Source organism: Mustela nivalis (assembly GCF_964662115.1).
Source record: "Mustela nivalis genome assembly, contig: HAP1_SCAFFOLD_1172, whole genome shotgun sequence".
Lineage (NCBI taxonomy): Eukaryota > Metazoa > Chordata > Mammalia > Carnivora > Mustelidae > Mustela > Mustela nivalis.
In genome coordinates, this window is record NW_028135492.1 from 63,550 (window position 1) to 82,212 (window position 18,663).

Below are 18,663 nucleotides of genomic sequence, written 5' to 3' on the forward strand. Positions count from 1 at the left end.
CAAGGGACAAAAAAACACATCGGACCAAATCCCAGAAAAAGACTCGGCTTCACCAATACCTAAAAGAAACGCACCACTCTTGCCCACCGAAATTAGCAACAGCCTTTTTTTAGGCACTGAGGTACCATGAGAACACAGGGACCCAGTTTCTATCCATCACCCTCGGTCACTCATTCACTCATTTATCAAACACCTACTATGCACCAGATCCCACACTAGGTCTGGGGAACAATGAACTAGGTAAGGCAGTTACTCCCAGACTTAAAACCAGCCTGCTCCTAGGAACCTATTCTTAGAAAATGACTCAAAATACCAAGAAGGTGAAACACACAGAAATATTCAATACAGCATTACAAGCACAAAAACATCAGAGAAGGGGGGGGGAGCCCACGAGAGGAATGGTTAGCTGAACTATGGTGTGTGCTCTAGACAGGACAGTGAAGGCCGTGAAACATTTTTATAATGATTTCCCAACAGGGAGAGGAAAAAAGCCACACGGTAAGCATGAAGAATGCAGGGACAGGCACTGGGTGTAGTCTAGGAACCCTGCAGGTGCAACAACAGGGAATCATTGGGAAGTGTTCAGGGTGTTGGGAAAATGGGAGTCATCTCTGTCCTTCATCCTTTCCGTTTTACATGTTTTTCTACGTGCATAATGGAAAAAGCAGTCAGCTTCAAAAGAGCAGCTGCAGCCCACAAGTGAATCAAGGACAAACGGTAGCAGGAGAGTGGGGAGCAGAGGTCAAAACGAGCCTGAGACAGCTAGATGGGAAGCAAAGGTGGCCAGGATTTGGAAGGCGAGGGTGAAGCCTGGAGATGGTGAGAGGTGGGACCCGAGACCCACCTTTGACGTTGCTCAGCGACAGGGAGCGCTCCTGGTCTGCCAGCCCAGGCCCCAGCCGGCCACTGCCGCCACTGTCCTTCTGCCGGGCTACGGCCACCGCAATGCCCACGGGCGGGTGTCGCACCTCTGCCTCTCCCTGGGCCCCAGAGCCCTCACGCCCGAAAGCCTTGGCGCTCTCGGGCCTCTCCGGGTCCCGCTTCAACTGCCGGCCTCCACCGGCTGCAGGGCCGCCAGGGTGTGGCAGGCGGGCCTGGGTGCGCGGTGCGCCCGCGGTGGTGGGGGCAGGCTCGGGTTTCATGGTGCCCAGGCCTCCGAAAGGGCTCTTCTTGCCGCAGCCGCCAGGGCGCACGGCCACGGCCTCGCGGGTGAAGCTGCCACTGTACTTGATGAGGCTCTGCATGGCGGACGCCTCCCCCGGCCCGTGGGCCGCGGCGTGCACGTCGGCGCCGGGCCTGGCGCAGGCGGCCGCGGCGCGGGGCAGCGCGCCCCCGGGGTCCAGGTAGGCCTTCTTGGAGGCGGCCGCCTCCTCCTCGGCGCGGCTGGCGTGATGGTGCTGCGCGGCCAGCACGGCCATCTGCGTGGTGGCGAAGTTGCCCAGCTCGAAAGGCTTCCACTTGGGCTCAGGGCCGGCGGGCGGCGGCGGTGGCCGCGCGGGCTCCAGGCCGAACAGCTTGGCGGCCTGCTGGGGGGCGGCGGCGGGGCCGCGGGGGGCGCGCTCGCAGGCCCGCGGCTCGGCCTCGGGCTTGAGCAGCTCCTTGGCGGGGAGGTAGGCCCGGGCGTCCGGGGAGGCGCGCGCGGCCCGCGCCGGCGGGGCCTCGGCGGGTGGCGGCCGCTTGAGCGAGCGGATGACCGAGTTCTTCTCGCGGAGCGCCTCGGGCCGCTCGGGGGGCGGCCGCGGGGACCCGGGCGGCGCCTGCAGGACGCCGGGCCTGCCCGCCTCGCGCTCCCGGGCCCGGGCGTCGCGCGCCTGCGACGCGATCTGGATGGGCCCCGGGCGCTCGTCGAAGGCCTCCACGGAAGGCACGAAGGTGGGCGCCACCACGCGGTGCTCGCGGCCCGGCTCGCGCGCCGCCGCCGCCGCCGCTGGGAAGATGGTGTAGACGCCGGCGGACGCGGGCTGCGGCGCGGCGAAGGCCCCCGCCGGGGCGGTGGGGGGCGCGGGCGGGCCCTTGGGCGGCGGCGGGAGCGGCGAGGGGCAAGGGCACGGCCCGGGCAGCAGGGCCTCTGCGCGCCGGAGCCGCGCGCTCTCGTCCTGGCGCGCCGCCTCCTTGGCCACCAGCGCGGGGAGCCCTGCGTCGCCCGCGCCGTTGCAGAGGCTCAGCGCGGGGGGTGGCGGCGGCGGTGGTGGGTTCTTGCCCTTGCACTCGGCGGCGGCGCCCGGCCCGCGCGGCGGCCCCAGTTCGGCCAGGAAGGGCGATAGGCGCTCGGCGAGGCGCGGGGGCCCGCGGTCCTGGCGCCCCTCCGCCCGCGCCTCCTGGGTCAGGTCCACCACGCCGCGCGGCCCCGCAGCCTCCTCGCGGGCCCTCGGGTCCTTCTTGCCGAACAGCGGGGGCGGCTCCCCGCCGCGGCCCGCCCGCTCCTTGGCTGGACCTTCTCGCGAAGAGCCTTTGGCCGGGGCGCTGGAGGAGTGGCCGCCCGGGGTCCTGGAGGAGGGCGCGTGGGAGTGCAGGGCGCCCGGAGCCCCCGGGGCGGGCAGGTAGAAGCCGTCTGCGGGGGAGAGAGGGGGGAGAGAGGGTGTGGGCGTGAGGGTGTATCCTCCCTCCAGCCAGGCAGAAGCGGGGTCCCTGAGGGGCGCTCCGTAACACCCAGGTTACGAAGGAGGTTGGTGCTCGGAGCAGCCTTTGGGAGGGGAGACTCTGGAAATGAAGGGTACTGAGTTCCCAATCTCGCCTTGGCTGCTGACGGACCTTCCCGAAACTCAGTCTCACCTGTGAAAGGGGCGGAGGCCAGGATTGTTTTAAGGGCCTAAGGGGACTGGGAGAGCACAGCATAACCAGAAGGCACCAGAAGGCTGCGGGGTGGGGGGGCGGGGGGGGGGGAAGCTTAGGGACAGGGTCTCAGAGAACAATATTGGGTAGTGGTGGGGGCCCCAAGCCCCTCAGAAGTTACCCCCCAAGCCCAGTCTCACTTCTCCTGCCCCCCTCATCATACCTTTCTGGGTATCGAAGATGCTGGGCTGGCCCAGCTGGCTGAGGAGGGGGCTCCCGCTGCTGGGGGGCTCCAGGTGGTTCAGGTGGAGGTAGGATGGGTACAGCCCGCTGGGCAGATGGGAGAAGCCTGGAAAAGAGAAGAGAAAAGCTGAACTGTCCCACCACACGTACTCCCACGAGAAACTTCCTTCCATCCCTCTCTTTTTCTTGAAAATAAAATATTTTAGCCTGGTTTATTCACGGAGTCCTGAGATGGACGGCCAGCTCCCCAGGGCAGGCTTGCCCGCCCCACCCCACCCCCAGACTGTGGCACTTCAGCCCTCCCTCCAGGCCCAGGCAGCCCCAAGGGGCTCAGGCTCTCAAAACCCCCGAGAAGAGGAATCAAATGGATGCAACCAGGCAGGGGACTGTGGTGATGACGCTGATAGTAGCCCTAACCACAGGCCCAACACTGCCAACAGCTCTGCCTTTGTTATTCTCACAGAAACTGCAACGAAACTCTGTGAAGCAGGTAGGATCCTCACTTTATAGATGAGAAAACAGAGGCTCAGAGAGGACCCCTGGCTAAAGTCGCCCAGTATAGAGGAGCCTGAAGTTCAATGGAAATCACTGGGACTGTTCACCTCAGCCTAGCACAGACCCGTGGAGCGGTTTACTGGTTTAATCAGTCCGTTCTCTGCTGTGTGACCCCGAGCAGGTCACTCACCTGATCTAAATTATCAGCCGACACTGCATCTGCAGCTGTCGGTCAATGCCTCCTGGGGAGAATCCTCCCAGTCTTCCCCCCACCAGGGCTGCCCAAAATCGGGGCTCTGTGAGACAGAGAAGTTGGGAGGGTAGCCACAGAGAAAGCAGACTCCTCCGAGGGCCCACGGAGAACGAAGGCCCAAGAGCAGCTCAGCAGGGCCCAGAAAGTCAGGCAGACTGGTGGGCTGGCGGGCACTGGGCACTAGGGGAAGGTCCTGAGGCTCTGCCTGGGCTGGGGGTCCTCTTGGACCACAGGCCTATCAGAGATCCTTGAGACGCCGGTCCCACATGCTCCCAGCTGCCCCCAGAAGACCAGAGATCCAAGGCCTGACCCTGGCCGCAGAGAAACCACGCTCCTCCCACAGTGCCCTTAATAATGGCGTTCATGGATAATGGCACGTTAACAACAATCACAGAATAATCAAGACCACCTAATGCTCATGATCTCTTTCTGCCCCTGAAACACCACATGGGATCCCCCCTTGCCTTCTCATCTGGGAAAGAGACCTAGCAGTCCCTCTCTCACAGCTGGTCGGGGGTGGGGGATACGGTTAAGTTCAGCTGTGCAGTGCATGCACAGGTCTGTAACCATTTCTACATGACTAGTGTTTGCGACACGGGAGAAAAAGGAGTCAAGAAGGTTAGTGGTACAAACTGGCACCACGGAGACACCAGGCAGCCTCTCTGCTCTCCAGGCCTCCCCCCACCCCCTGCCCTGGCTGGCTGAAGTGGGAGGCTCAAATGAGACCCCAGTCCCAAAGGACTGCCCACCATCCCAGGCCTGGAGAAGCAGGACCACCCCCACCCCACAGGGGGTACAGATGATGACAGGGACTTGGTGAGACTCTGGCAGAGGACGTGGGCAGACAGTGAGCCGTGAAAAGCCCAGGAAAGCCCTCAGCCTGCAGCAGATGCTCCTAGGACCCAGCATCCAAAGTCCATCAGAGGCGGGGAAGGAGCTCAGGGTCCCCCCAGACCCATCTCTTCACCGACAGAGGGGAAGTGTGGCCCCAGGGGGATCCAGGATTTGCAGGGCTCCCAGATGCCCACAGCTTGGAGTGCCACTGAGGAACTGCCACAGGAGAGCCCTCTGGCCCTGGTCCCACTGCTCCAACAGTGATTATTGAGGGACCCCAGGAGTCAGTGATGAGCAGAACAAACTAGGTCCTGCCCTCAGAGCTCACTCTGGTAAGAAAATATCTGTCTTCACAAGTGAGAGGTGCACCAGGGGAGGGGAGTCCGCTGAGTCCTACAGGATGAACAGTGGGTGAGTTAGGGGCTACAGCAGAGGGAACTGGCTTGTGCAAAGGCCCTGCGGCAGGGAGCAGAGGAAGCACTGAGCGTTTGAAAACCAGCAGGGAGGCTGAATGACCAGGGCTTGCCCCCCACCCCCAGCCACCGCAGGAGAGATGACCGGAGGTGGAAGGGACAGCAGCCCACAGCCCTCAGCCCCGCCCACCTGGCACACTCCTTACCTTCATGGGCGTGAGCGGCCCACAGCTGTACCATAGGCAGGTTGCTGGGGGTAGGGGAGCGGAAGGAGAGGTCAGAGGGCAGGGGCACGGGGCTCCCATGGGATGAGGCTGAGGGCCCCATCCCGCTGGCCACAAAGCTGCCCAAGAAGGCCTCGCCTGCAGAGAGAAGGGGGGGCTGTCAGGCACCCACCAGGCCCCCACTGCCCGGCCCAACACCCCGAGTTCCCCATGTCTCCCCCGTTTCTCAGAGCTGACACTGGCAGGAACACCAAAGAAACCTTCCTGGCCTGCCCCAGACCCTTGGGCTCAGGACAGGCCTGTCCCCTCACATACCCAGTATTTGAAAAACCTGCACACACAGCCCCAGAGGAACAGGCCAGAAGGAAGCCCACTACCACGGAAGGCCCTCACCTCCGAGACACCCAGTGCTCGGCAGGAGAGGACAGTCCCCCCAACCTGCCCATGAAAGCTGAGGCACGGCTGGGGGCAGGGACCTCCTGAGGCAACAGCGAGAATAGGTGGGGGGTGGGGGTGGGGGCTCAGGGTCTACATGACATATAGAGCTCCCAGTTCAGGAAGGATCCCACCCCCTACCTCACCGGTAAGGACCCTCCTCTGAGGAGCTCTGAGCCAGCCTGGTGAGGGAGGAACTGTGCACCCATTTAAGGCATGAGGAAGCTGATACTAGGGGTTGGCGGGGGGGGGGGGGGGGGGGAGTGCCTGGTCCCTCAGCCAGGGACCCGCCGCCGGGGCCACACACCCAGCAAACATCCCAGGACTACAGCCAGTCAGCGAGAGAAACAGCACAGGAAGGAGAGCCCCAGACGTCCCACCCGACGTCCCTCAGATGGGGCATGCCGTGGCCAGATGCCGCTTGGGGAATAATGCGCAGGGGGCCTGGGTGGAAAGCACCGGGCGCTGTCACACCCCACTTGGCCAGGCCCATGCCAGGAGGGACACCCCCTCACTGCCGCCCCGAGGAGCACTGGCCCTCGGGATCCATACACCCCACCCCTCAGGAGAAGATCCCAGCAGGCCTCCAGGTCATGGGCCAGAGGGAGCCTAGGACACTTGGGCAAGGGACTGCCCTCCCCTGACCTCAGTTCGCTCATCGACAAAATGGGAACACTAACGTCTCCCTTAAGAGGGAAGCGTGACCTGAACAAGAGTAACAACGCAGCGGCAGCACCCAGTCTGTGGGGATCCCGAACCCTCCCCCAACGCCCCCAGGAGGAGGGGCAGAGGCCTGTATACAGAGCTGAGCCGGAGGATCACCAAGCATCCAGCAGAAGCTAGTCTCCGCATCCCCGGAAGCAGGTACTGTCTGCAATGACCCAGAGAAGTGACTCCAGGGGGGCCCCAGGCCCCAGGCCACAGGGGGTTCCCAGAGCCCTGTCCCACCTCTGGGTCTCCCGCAGCCCCGTATGCAGGGTCTGTATACAACAGGTGCTCACTCGCTGCCTCCCGGGTGCACAGGATGCCAGAACGTCCATCCCACTCCCTTTGGGGGGCACGTGGGGAAACCAAGGCTGCAGGGGCAGGGCTTCCGCCTTGGTCCTCCAGAGGGCAGACAGCAGCAGGCAGGGGGAGGACACCTTCTGGCCACATGTGCCATCCAGCACCCCGCATCTGGGGAGCCCCCCATGCTCCAGCCCAGCCTCGCCCAGCCCCCTCACCAGACTCCAGAGCCAAGCCTTCCGGACCGAGGGCCATGGTGGCCGATCAGTACACCCATGTGGCCCCAGCCTGGGCAGCAGGGCCTCTGGGCCCCGCTAGGCCCCAGGCTTCCTCCTTGGCAGGCAGGCAGGCAGGCGGGTAGAAGGCTCCGGAAGCCGGCAACCAGAGGTTTGCGCAAGGGCTTACATCAGCCACCAACTCTTCCTGCCTCGGGCCGCGCGGAAGCCGGGTGGCCCAGGCCTGCCCCTGCCCAGGCTTGTGAAACCCGCCCAGCGGCTCCCAAGGCCTGGTGGGGCGTTGGTGCCCGGATGCCACCAACGGCTCCCACCCGCCACAGGGGCTCAACGGTGCCCCAACTCCCTTCCCTGGGTCCGGCCAGGATGCTGGCGCCCCGGAAAAACCACGGGCCAGTGCACACCCCTCCCAGACCACAGGATCACAACCATGTCCAATGGACACGCCAGCCCCACGTCAAACCAGCCCCCGGGTCGCCCTGAAGACCCCTCCCAGGGGCCCCCCGGCCACCACAATCAAGCCTCCACCAGTGACACCTGGTTACAACACAGACCCCTCCGTCATCCTCCCTCCCGGCCACATCCAGTGCCCGGGACCTGCCCAGCACGTAGCAAGTGTCACTTTTTGGACAGCCGACGGGAACAGTTTCTAATGCCCTCGGGGCAAAAGCAGTAGACATGTCAGGATTAGGAGAGAGGGTAGGTATACCCTCTGACCCCCAAGGACACCATGTGCCATCGCAGGCCATCTGGCTCCATCTCCTGAAGGCCCCACCCCCCACCCCAGCAAAACTGGTGCTCTACTCGAAATCTAGCTATGCACCCCTGCTGCTCCTCACACCCACCCCTGGGGACCCACTGGACTCTCCCTAGACTTGGCTGGAAATCCTCCGATCTCACTCACACCCACCCCGGGCAGAGCGCCAGGCCAGCTCCCACCCTGATCCCAGGCTGCCCCCTGGTGGCTAGACATGCCACCTGCTCCGGACGTCCGGGGAAACTAATGCCAGCCACCCACAACAGACCATGATTATCCTTGATCATCCTTCGGAAGAGTAACAGCAAACACCCTACTAACACGGACAGGAACCTGGCATCACACGTGCCTAAACCACTTCACTGCCCCACGGGTCGTTTCTGGAATCTTCTCACGGGTCTGAGGACAGCCAACAGTCTCAAGTCATGGTGGTGCCCCCGGCCAGGAGCAGAGCTGGACCCCGGAGCCCACTAGGGTACCCGTCAGAGGGTTCCCGCCAAGTGCCCAGCTTGCCAGTCACAACAGACCAGGCAACCGGGCCCACAGCCAACCATGTCGGATGCACGCTATCTGTGCGGACCCTACAGGAGCCACCAGTACTTGTGGCTGCAGAGCAGGGACGTGTAGCTGGTGAGGAAACACATCTTTAATTTTATTAAATCTTAATTAATTTAGACTTCATTTACGGTCCAAACAGGAGTGGGGACAGGCATGGGGCCTCTGACAAGCCTGGGAAGGGAGGTGACAGAGGGGTCCCCAGGGATGACAGGAAGACCAACCCTAGTTCCACTGCCCATTTGCTCTGGGACTCTGGGCAGGCTTTCACCTCATCTCCAGGCTGTGCAAAGTGGATCACAGAGTAAAAGGTGATTTGTGGAATGCTTCTGTGAAGACCCCGGCAATGCTGGCCCAAAGTTTTCACTCTGTACCAGGACAAACCCTGGGGCTCAGAGAAGTAAAGCAAATGCTCAAGGTCAGGGTCTGAGTAGGGCAGCTTCCTCTACCCAAATTCCACCTGCCCCTCCTTAAAATCTAAGTTTACTTTTATTAATTTTTTTTAAGTTTTACTTTCTATATATTTATTCATTTATTCGAGGGCGAGAACGCACAGGTGGGAGAGGGAGAGAGAATCGGAAGCCAACTCTGCACTGAGCACAGAACCCCACGAGCGGCTTGATCCATTGACAGTGAGGACCACGTCCTGAGAGGAAAGCCAAGACTCGGACACTTCAGAGTGAGTCTCACCCAGGCACCCCTAAAATCAATTTTTTTTTTAAGATTCTATTTGACAGAGATCACAAGTAGGCAGAGAGGCAGGCGGTGACGGGGTGGGTGGGGGGGAGCAGGCTCCCCGCTGAGCAGAGAGCCCGATGCAGGGCTCGATCCCAGGACCCTGAGACCCTGAGCCTGAGCCAAAGGAACTGAGCCACCCAGGCACCCCCTAAAATCAATTTTTAATTTAGAAACCAGAGAACTGGTGACTGCCCATTATAAATGCACTGACTACGACTGCATCACATACTTTCAAACGGCTCATTGTGCAGGGTTTGAATTTCACCTTGAACTGAACAAGCAGCCACAGGTAAGCTCTACTCTCGACGTCTGATGCCAGCAGTACAGTGTCCCCCAGGGGGCCAGGCTTGACCCATCGACCAGCCTCCCTGCCCACGGTGCCCCAATGCCCAAAGCAGTCACCCATCCCGGCTCAACCTCCCACAGCCCTGGGGCCGCAGGAACCTTCTCATCCTCATTTTACAGACTGAGAAACTGAGGCTCAGGGGTTGGTGCATGGGGGACCATGTTGTTTAGGCAATGCTACTCCAAGCCCTCAGCTTGGGAATCCCACTGTGGTGGGCCCTTAGCTCTAGCCAGCCACTGCTACTTGGACCCTGAGAGAAGGGAAGCCCCCACGGGAGGTACTTAGAAAGTGGTCTTTTCCCTCTCTGGCCCCCAGTGCCCCAGGGAGAAGGCAAGGGCACCCTGGGGGGGGGCAAGAAAGGAGGCACAGAGGCCCAGCTACGTGTAGTGGGCCCCCTCCACTGTCTGGGGGAGGGGTTCAGGGTCCCTCTGGGAGCATAAGCAGCAGGGAGCTGGGCAAGGGGACCTTAGCCCGCTTCCTGCCCTCCCCAAGCTGAGACCCACCAACATCCCTGCCCCTCCCACCCCACATCCTGCTGGCCATGGACAAGGACCTCAGGAACAGGAGGGAGCCAAGAGCTGGGGGGTGCTGGCTAGCCTGCTTTCAGGCATCGCCACCCCCTCTCAGATACCTGGAACACAGGAAGGGTGTCAGGGTTTTGCTGCCACTGAGGCTGGCCAAGATCACCAGAAGGCAAAACTCGAATCCAGACAAGGTCCACCCTTCTGTCTGTCCATGCATCTGGTCCATCCATCCATCCCTCCCTCAATGCTTATGTAGGGCTACTGTATGCTAGGGGCTGGGGAATGAAGTCGACCCAGATGTATTATGTAAAGGGGCTGTGCCCTTCCATCCGCTAGCAGAACCCCCCCCCCACCCGGAGTAACAGTGAGGCCACCTCAGCTGGCTGGGGGCCTCCCACCACTGTAACCAATGGGAGTCACTGAGAACCCCTCTAGAAGCTGACTATATAAAATGGGCACCTGAAGTCTTCACCGGTGGGAGCAGGGAAGGGTACTCGGTGAGATCAGGGTGGGTACAAAGGTTTAGTAAATACTGAAGGACTTTATCACTGCAAATGGGCTGGGCTGGAACATGGAACAGCAAAGCTGCACCGGCTGCACCCCAGGGCCTTTGCACCTCAGCCTGGAATCCATTCCTCCCTGCAGATACGGCAGATCGTCTGTAAACTCCCATCTGTGTGTATGTGTGTATGTGTATATATATATATCACTCCCCTCTCTAACATCTCAAGTCACACTTGATGAATTCAGCCTTCCCTAACCCTGCTGTTTTATTTATTTTGCTAACCACACTATTTTAGACTGTGACCCACCCCACCCCCACACCCTTTCCTGAATTATTTTTCTCCATAGTGCTTATCACCACTGATCATACCAAATACACATTAGTCCCTCCTTTATTGTAGCTCCTTGTTTACTTACTGTCCCCCTCCACCCACTGGCGCAGGAGTCGGCAAGCTTTTTCTTGCCAGCGCCAGACAATAAATCATTCACGCACCGGGGGCCTCTTCTGCCTGCTGCAGGGAAAGCAGCCTCGGACACCACTTCAACTATTGGGCTTTGTTCCAATAAAACTTTATTTACAAAGACAGGAGGTGGGGCGCCTGGGTGGCTCAGTCTGCTGAGCGGCTAACTCCTTGATTTCGGCTCAGGTCATGACTTCAGGGACGTGAGCTTGAACCCCCATAGGGTTCTGCCTCAGCATGGAGTCGGCTTGAGATTCTCTGGCTCCCTCTGCCCCTCCCCCTACCAGCACCCTAAATAAATAAAATCTTTAAGGGGAACAAAAAGCAAACAGGAGATGGACCTAATCTGGCCAGTTTGCAGGCCCCTGCGTTAAAATGTGGCTTCACTCCACCCCAAGTGCGCCCTACACTGCACACACAGTAGCTGCTCAGTTCGGATTTACGGATGGGAGGGATGGGCAAGGTCAGGATCAGCCAGGGCTGAGGGAAGAAGGGGGGTGCTTTCAGCCAGCATAAGGCTTGCTAAAAGGCTTCAAGCCTTTGCTTCATTCTGTCTCCCCAACCCCCTCCACCCTGCTGGAGGGTGGTGCGGGGGAGTTCTGAACCCTTTCGCAGATGAAGAACTGAGGCTCTAATTCCAAAATCTACACTCTAGCACTCAGCCACACGACCCGGACCCCGGACTCTATTTTCTTATTTTTCCTCCCCATGGCCCCTCCCCTGAACCACAACAGAAACACACACACTGTCCCTTTCTGTTTAAAAGGTTCTGGCCTCGGAAAAAGAGCCTGCATCCTTGACGGTCTCACCAAAGGCTATCAGAACATCTCATCAGCAAGATCAAATCAGGGTGATCGCCCAGAAAAGAGCTCATTCCAGCCCCGAGCACGGACATGTGACTCAGGCGTTTCTATGACAGCAGCTGAAAATAGTGTGAGGACCCTCCGGATAAAATGACCTTCAGACTCCCACTGATCCTGAGACGCTGGGACTTCTGTAATATCTGAGCCAGAAGGGGGGGGTTGCCGCCCTCGCTGTATAAAGAGTCTTATCATTCAGTAAGAATCCTAAGCAAATCACCAACGACAGTAAATGGCTGAATCCGGTGAAAATTTGTCGTTAGGATTACAAAGAAGTATTAAAACGGGATGATGTCATTTTCCTGTATCGAATGAGCACATGTGGGGTTTGGTTGTGGGGAAGGAGGGGGCGAGGCGGGAAGCAGCCAGGGGCGGGTAAGCAGAGGGCCAACCTATCCCCAGCTTTTGGAAAGCAAATCAGCAGAACTCTTCAAGGCTGGGAAAAGGCACAGACCCACTTTTGGGGGTCCCTCCCGAGGAAACCACCAGATGCACTTACTAGGATGCTCACTGTGGCCAAATAGATGGAGAGTTTCAGTGCACTCCAATCCAAATTCCGACAGCTGTGTGTGTGTGTGTGTGTGTGTGTGTGTGCACCCCCGCGCACGCGCGCACACACACATACCCGCCTGCACAGTCCCCAAATGTTACATACAAATGGAAAGCAGAATCTGGGAGTGGTCTGTCTGTGCACACCCATATTCCCTGGAACATTATTCACAAGAGCCAAAAAGTGGGAGCCTCCCAGGGATCCGCTGGATAAACAGAATGTGCCCCAACCATGCAACCGGACATGATTCAGCCTTAAAAAGAAAGGGAGCTCTGACACGTGCTCCAACACGGACGAATCTTGAGGATGTTACGCTAAGTGGAAATAAGCCAGACACAGAACGACAAACACCGAGACAAAAGTTGGAGACCTCTTCTATGAAGTCCCTGGGGTCGCCAAGTTCACAGAGACAGAAAGTGGAGGGGCAGGTGCCAGGGTCCTGGGGTCGAGTCCCACCTCTGGCTCCCTGCTCAGCAGGGAGTCTGCGTCTCCCCTCCCTCTGTCGCTCCCTCTGCCCCTTCTGCTTGTGCTTTCTCGCTCTCCCTCAAATAAATAAAATCTTAAAACAAACAAACAACAACACACACACACACACACACACAGAGAAAGGGTCAAAAAGAGCCAAGGCGACCTTGACTTAAGGATGGAAAACAACGTGGGAGGTCTTTGCTATCAAACACCCAAAAGTAGAACACCCACCCGAGGGAGGCCTGAGTGCCATCGGCACAGGGGTACCCGAGCAGACCTGAGACAGGCCGGTCCACAAACAGCCCCACAAGTACACAAGCAGAGAAAAGATGGTGCCGTCAATACACGCGGCTGGTCAGCCTGGACATCTGTGCGGGAAAAGCCATGATAGAGCCCCTAACTTCACACGGCACGTCAACACCAGTTCTAGGTGGACGGTGGGTCTCCACCCAAAAGGCAAAAACAGGAAAGCCTCCAGAAGAACCACACTGGAAAATACCTTCACATCTGGAAGGCAAACAAAGGTTTCTTACAAACCGTAAGAAAACACAAACCAAAAGGCTGAGATTGCTATACGGAACTGCACTACAACGAGAAATGTCCAGGGGTGCCTGCGCGGCTCTGAAGTTAAGCGTCTGACTCAGAGTTCGGTTCACGGTCATGGTCTCAGGGTCTGGCCCTGGTCTGGCCCTGCGCTGGGCTCAGGATTCAATGGGGAGCCTGCTTGAGATTCTCTCTCTCCCCCTTCTGCCCCTCAGCCTGCTTGCTCTGGTCTTATATCTGAAGATAGAAACTTTTAAAAAATGAGAAGTGTCTATTCATCCCAGGACACCATTGAGAGAAGGAAAAGGCGAGCCACCCCGTAGTGGAAATAGATCTGTGCATCCCGTCACCAGGGGAGGGTCTGTATCCAGAATATATAAAGAACCCCCACAACAAGGAAGAGAAAAACAACAGAACATAGAAATGGGCACCGGGAAGGTGGCAAATTTGTCCAAATAGCCAGGAAAATGACTACTCTGCCTCTCTGGGGTTTTTTAAGTTTATTATTTTTCAGTAATCCCTACACCCAACATGGAGCTCGAACCCATGATCCCAACATTACAAGTCACGTGCTCCCAGGGCCCTGGTACTCCGCCTCTCAAACCGGGGAGGAGATGTGAATTAAGAGGGGTTAAGGTCCATAAGGAATGTGGGACAATATTAAACATTAATACACGTGGGGAGGAGGCGTAAACAGTCCAGCTACTCTGGAGAACAGTTTGGCAGAACATGGAAACCTGCCCCCACGGGGATACACCCAAGGGTGAGGCGCAGGAATGAACAGAGCTGGTCCAAATTTAAGAGGCTAACCAAGGGTAGCAGTTGAAATCTGGAAACAATCCAAACGTCCATCACCAGCTGGATAAGCACACGGTGACATCGCCACGGGAGGAACGCCTCCAGCAAGACAACCCCCCCCCCAAAGAGCAGGGCCACGGAAAAGTCTCACTATAAAAGACACACGCGAGACCATACACTGCACACTTCCTCATACTGCACATGAAGTGTGTGGACAGACAACTCAAATCTCTAGGGCTTCGATGGGGTCACCTGGGGACAGGGAAGGGGGAAATGACCCAGGGTTATGTAGGCGGAGGTGGGGGGGCTGTGGGAAAAATATTAACAGCCGTACAGTTCATAAATGAAAATGAGGCAGGAGAGGAAAAAGGAAAGAGAAAGAAAAATTCCTACCCAGGACCTAGTTCTCCTCAACCCTGAGCTTGGCAGCAGAGAGCTCAGGCCTCACTGCTAGATCCCCTGGCTTCCCAGCTGTGTGGCCTCGAGGGGGTACCACAACCTCTCTGGGCCTTACTTTCCTCTAAAGTAAAATGAAGGCAGCGGGACAGGAAAGAAGCCGTGACTGCAGGGCTGGGACGTGAGTAAGCAAGACGGACGGACAGAGCTCCAGGCTGGGATGGTGGGCGGACAGCTTTCTCTACATTGTCTTGATCTGTGGCTGGGCCACTGCCATTGTCCCCGGGCTCCCATCAGTGTGACGGGAGGCAGCGGTGGAGGTTCCCCCCAACCAAGCAGAGGTCTGGGAGCAGCAGGAGCCACCAGGCCAGATCAACCAGCTCCAGCAGGGCCTTCCCGGGAGGGGAGGAGTCCTGCTGGGCCCGCCCCACCTTCCCTCCCCAGCTGCCTTCCCCTGCAGCTCCAGCTACTGGGTTCTGTTCCTCCAGCTCCCTCTCTGAGTCACCGCCTACCAGGCCTCCCTCCCTGTTCTGCTGGGAGCCAACCCCGACACACACACAGACACACACACACCCAGGAGGTCAGACCCCAGCAGGCATTCTCCAGCTCCCCGCCACCAGAGAAGGCACACACACACAGACACACACACACACACACATACACACACACACCCAGGAGGTCAGACCACAGCAGGCATTCTCCAGCTCCCCGCCACCAGAGAAGGCCGATCTGGCTTGAACTCCAGTCCCACTTCCAAGGACCCCCGGCAGGCTGGGACTTTGCCTGGCCCCAACCAGAAGCCCAGCCCACAAAGTAGGTACTCAAGTTGAAATCAAGGGAATCGCAAAGCAGCCCAGAGGGGTCAAGGCCCAGCCCTCACGGTGATATGCCAAATGCATCTCCCCCATGGGGAGGGGGGGTGGGGGGGGGTGTCAGGGCTCCCGCCCTTCTCACTTCCACACCAATTACAGAGGACTTCCTTGCTGATTTTTCCCCTCCCTTTCACCGAGGTCTAAGGCCTTCTAGGACCCCAGGGCCGAAAGTTAGGAGTCCTGTTGAGTGGAAATGGTAGGAGCCAAGGAATGCGGGCACCTGGGCCAGGGGAAGGGGAAAGGGAGTGGGCTGGATCCCAAAAGCCCGGACAATATAGATTGGTCACGACAAACCCTTTCCCAAATGCCAGAATTTCATGGGAATGACAGCCATGCGGTTTACAATGGAGAGAAAAGAAAACAAGACAGGAATGGAAAGGAGACCACCCTCACCAGGTGGCTCAGTCGGTTGAGCACCTGACTCTTGATTTTCGGCTCAGGTCATGATCTCATGATCTCATGAGATCTCATGATCTCAAACCCCCCACCCCACAAAAATCACACTCCATGCTGGGCGTGGAGTTGGCTCAACACTCTTGCTCCCTCACCCTCTAACCCTCCCCTCCACTCACCCATAGGTGTTAGTCTTTAAAAAAGAAAAAAATGGGTGCCTGGGTGGCTCAGTTGGTTGGGTGACTGCCTTCGGCTCAGGTCATGATCCTGGAGTCGCGGGATCGAGTCCCGCATCGGGCTCTCTGCTCAGCGGGGAGCCTGCTTCCCCCTCTCATTCTCCCTCTACATGCTCTTTCTCTCTCTGAAATAAATAAACTTTTTTTACTTTTTTTTAAAGATTTTTAATTTATTTGACAGAGATCGCAAGTAGGCAGAGGCAGGCAGAGAGAGAGGGAAGGGGAAGCCGGCTCCCTGCCGAGCAGAGAGCCCGATGCAGGGCTTGATCCCAGGACCCCAGGATCATGACATGAGCTGAAGGCAGAGGCTTTAACCCACTGAGCCACCCGGATGCCCCAATTAACTTTGTTTAATTATTAAAAAAAAAAATTATAAAAAAAGAAAAGAAAAATGTGGTGGGAAGGGAATTACAAAATACTGACAGAATTAATGTTAATACCAAAAAATTACAAAAAAGAATTCACCCTGAGGGACCTGTTTCCAGATCAGTATGGCCTATGGAGTACCCAAGAGAGCAAATGGCAAAGGAATCCAGAGTAAGGCACATCCATGCTCAACGTCAGAACACCCGTGATGAAAAGAAAAGTTACAGTAAAAAAAAAAAAAAAAAGGAGTAACAATGTTAACTACCTACCAGGCTTATTTTGTGCCAAATAATGTTTTGGCCTTTATGTGTATAAGCCCTTTCAATCTTCATAGAAAAGGTAGGCACTATTCCTCATTACACACACACACACACCCCTAAAGCATGTCCAAGACCACATGGCCAGTAAGCGGTGAAGCACGAATTTCAGTAGTTCTAAAAGATTTTAAGCATTTAGAAAAGAATTTAAATTAAAAAAAAAAAAGTTCACAAATGAAGGTCAAGAATCAAAATAGCATCACACTTCAGTAACACTGGAATTTTTATTTTTTTTTAAGTTTTTATTTATTTGACAGACGAAGATCACAAGTAGGCAGAGAAGCAAAGCACGCAGAGAGCAAGGAGGAAGCAGGCTCCCCGCTGAGCAGAGAGCCTGATGCAGGGCTCCATCCCAGGACCCTGGGATCATGACCTGAGCCGAAGGCAGAGGCTTTAACCCACTGAGCCACCCAGGCGCCCCAACACTGGAATTTTGAAAAGGTGATATTGCAAGGGTGCCTGGGTGGCTCAGTGAGTTAAAGCCTCTGCCTTCGGCTCAGGTCATGATTTCAGGGTCCTGAGATCGAGCCCCGCATCAGGCTCTCTGCTCAGCGGGGAGCCTGCTTCCTCCTCTCTCTCTGCCTACTTGTGATCTCTCTCTCTGTCAAATAAATAAATAAAACCTTTAATTCCTTCAAAATATTAGAGGCAAATTATTTACAAAATGCCAGTCAAGTATGATGGTCGCATTAAAGGCATTCTCAGGCATATTACATCTCCAAAAAACTTGCCTTCTGTAGATTGATTCTTTCACAGAAGACTACTGAAGGATGTGATCGACCAAAACAAGAAAGTAAGGCAGAAAAAAAGGCAGGCAAGGGAGTCAAGAAACAGGAGGTCTAACACAGCAAAAAGGTAAAGGGAGTCTCAAGGACATTGGCTCCGCAACAGGCCCAAGTATCAAGCAAACCACACTGGAACAGGAAGATGGAAAACTCTAGGAAAGAAACCTCCAAGAAAAGCAGCAGCTCACACAGATCTGACCAAATGAAAAGTGCTCTAAGAAACTGGAAGAAAGAGATTCTGAGATATTCCAGAAAAAATTTTTTAAAGGCAATTAATAACTCCAGGAAATAAAAAAGTGATTTTCACTATACTATAGCCTGGCTCAAATGTGGACAATATTTACAAGGCCAAAGCCATAATAGTACACCTGGTTTAAACACAACTGTATAGGGAAAATAAACGTGGTGGGGGGTGTGATAAAACAAGATTAATATTTACTAAGTGCTTCTTTTTTTCTTTAAGATTTTATTTTTTTATTTGACAGAGAGAGACACAGTGAGAGAGGGAACACAAGCACGGGGAGGGGGAGAGGGAGAAGCAGGCTTCCCACTGAGCAGGGAGCCTGATGAGGGGCTCGATCCCAGGACCCTGGAATCGTGACCTGAGCCAAAGACAGATGCTTAAAGACTGAGCCCCCACTAAGTGCTTCCTATATTACAGATACTGTTTTAAATGTTTTTCATGTTCTTCACCCTTAAATCCTCACAAAAATCTCATGAAATAGAAACTACTGTTTTCCCTCATATTACAGATGAGAAAATTAAGGTACAGAGAAGTAAAGAAACTTGCCCACGGTCTCACACTAATAAATGGGACAGTCAAGAAAAGACTCAGACTCGGACAGCCCGTTGGAAACCTTCATCATCCACACAAGTCAACAGAGAAACATAACCAGCAGCAGAAGCAAGTTATTACATAGAAATAGGGATGAAAAGGCCGCAAGAAATAGCCAAAAGACTTAAATTAGGGAATCAAGACTAGGGAGATAGGAAGCAGGGGATGGCTAGTTTTTTTCATAATCCTTGTAACACTTACTTAAAATTAGGCGGAACTTTTACTCTAAGGTTTATATTAAGCATAAAGCAGAACTGCACACTGTCAAGGGGGGGCGGAGCTTTATAGTAGGAAGACTATTTCCCAATAAAAGTTAAAAAAATAAGAGAGGTGGGCACCTGGGTGGCTCAGTGGGTTAAGCCTCTGCCTTCGGCTCAGGTCATAATCACAGGATCCTGGGATCGAGTCCCGCATCAGACTCTCTGCCTACTTATGATCTCTCTCTGTCAAAT

The 18,663-nt window shown here is 56.3% G+C and overlaps 1 protein-coding gene and 1 long non-coding RNA gene across 12 annotated transcripts in view; one reads left to right on the forward strand and one right to left on the reverse strand.

Annotated features, from left to right (window-relative positions):
- The window catches only part of LOC309857750 (trinucleotide repeat-containing gene 18 protein-like), an 83,271-nt gene that overhangs the window by 55,981 nt on the left and 8,627 nt on the right, over positions 1-18,663 (reverse strand). For 7 of the 11 annotated variants that reach the window (XM_082750507.1, XM_082750500.1, XM_082750501.1 and 4 more), the window contains 3 exons: positions 5,217-5,372; positions 2,996-3,121; positions 845-2,551 (listed from right to left, as the gene is read on the reverse strand). In XM_082750507.1, the coding sequence (XP_082606633.1) occupies positions 845-2,551; positions 2,996-3,121; positions 5,217-5,337 (1,954 nt within the window). In that variant the 5' untranslated portion in view covers positions 5,338-5,372. Of the gene's footprint in view, positions 1-844; positions 2,552-2,995; positions 3,122-5,216; positions 5,373-6,892; positions 7,095-18,663 lie in introns of those variants that run through there. The other 4 variants (XM_082750506.1, XM_082750508.1, XM_082750499.1 and 1 more) reach the window with 2 other exon arrangements.
- Positions 5,379-11,949, forward strand: LOC309857753. The gene is made up of 3 exons (XR_014307893.1): positions 5,379-6,533; positions 8,761-8,898; positions 11,559-11,949. It is a non-coding gene; the product is annotated as an uncharacterized lncRNA (long non-coding RNA).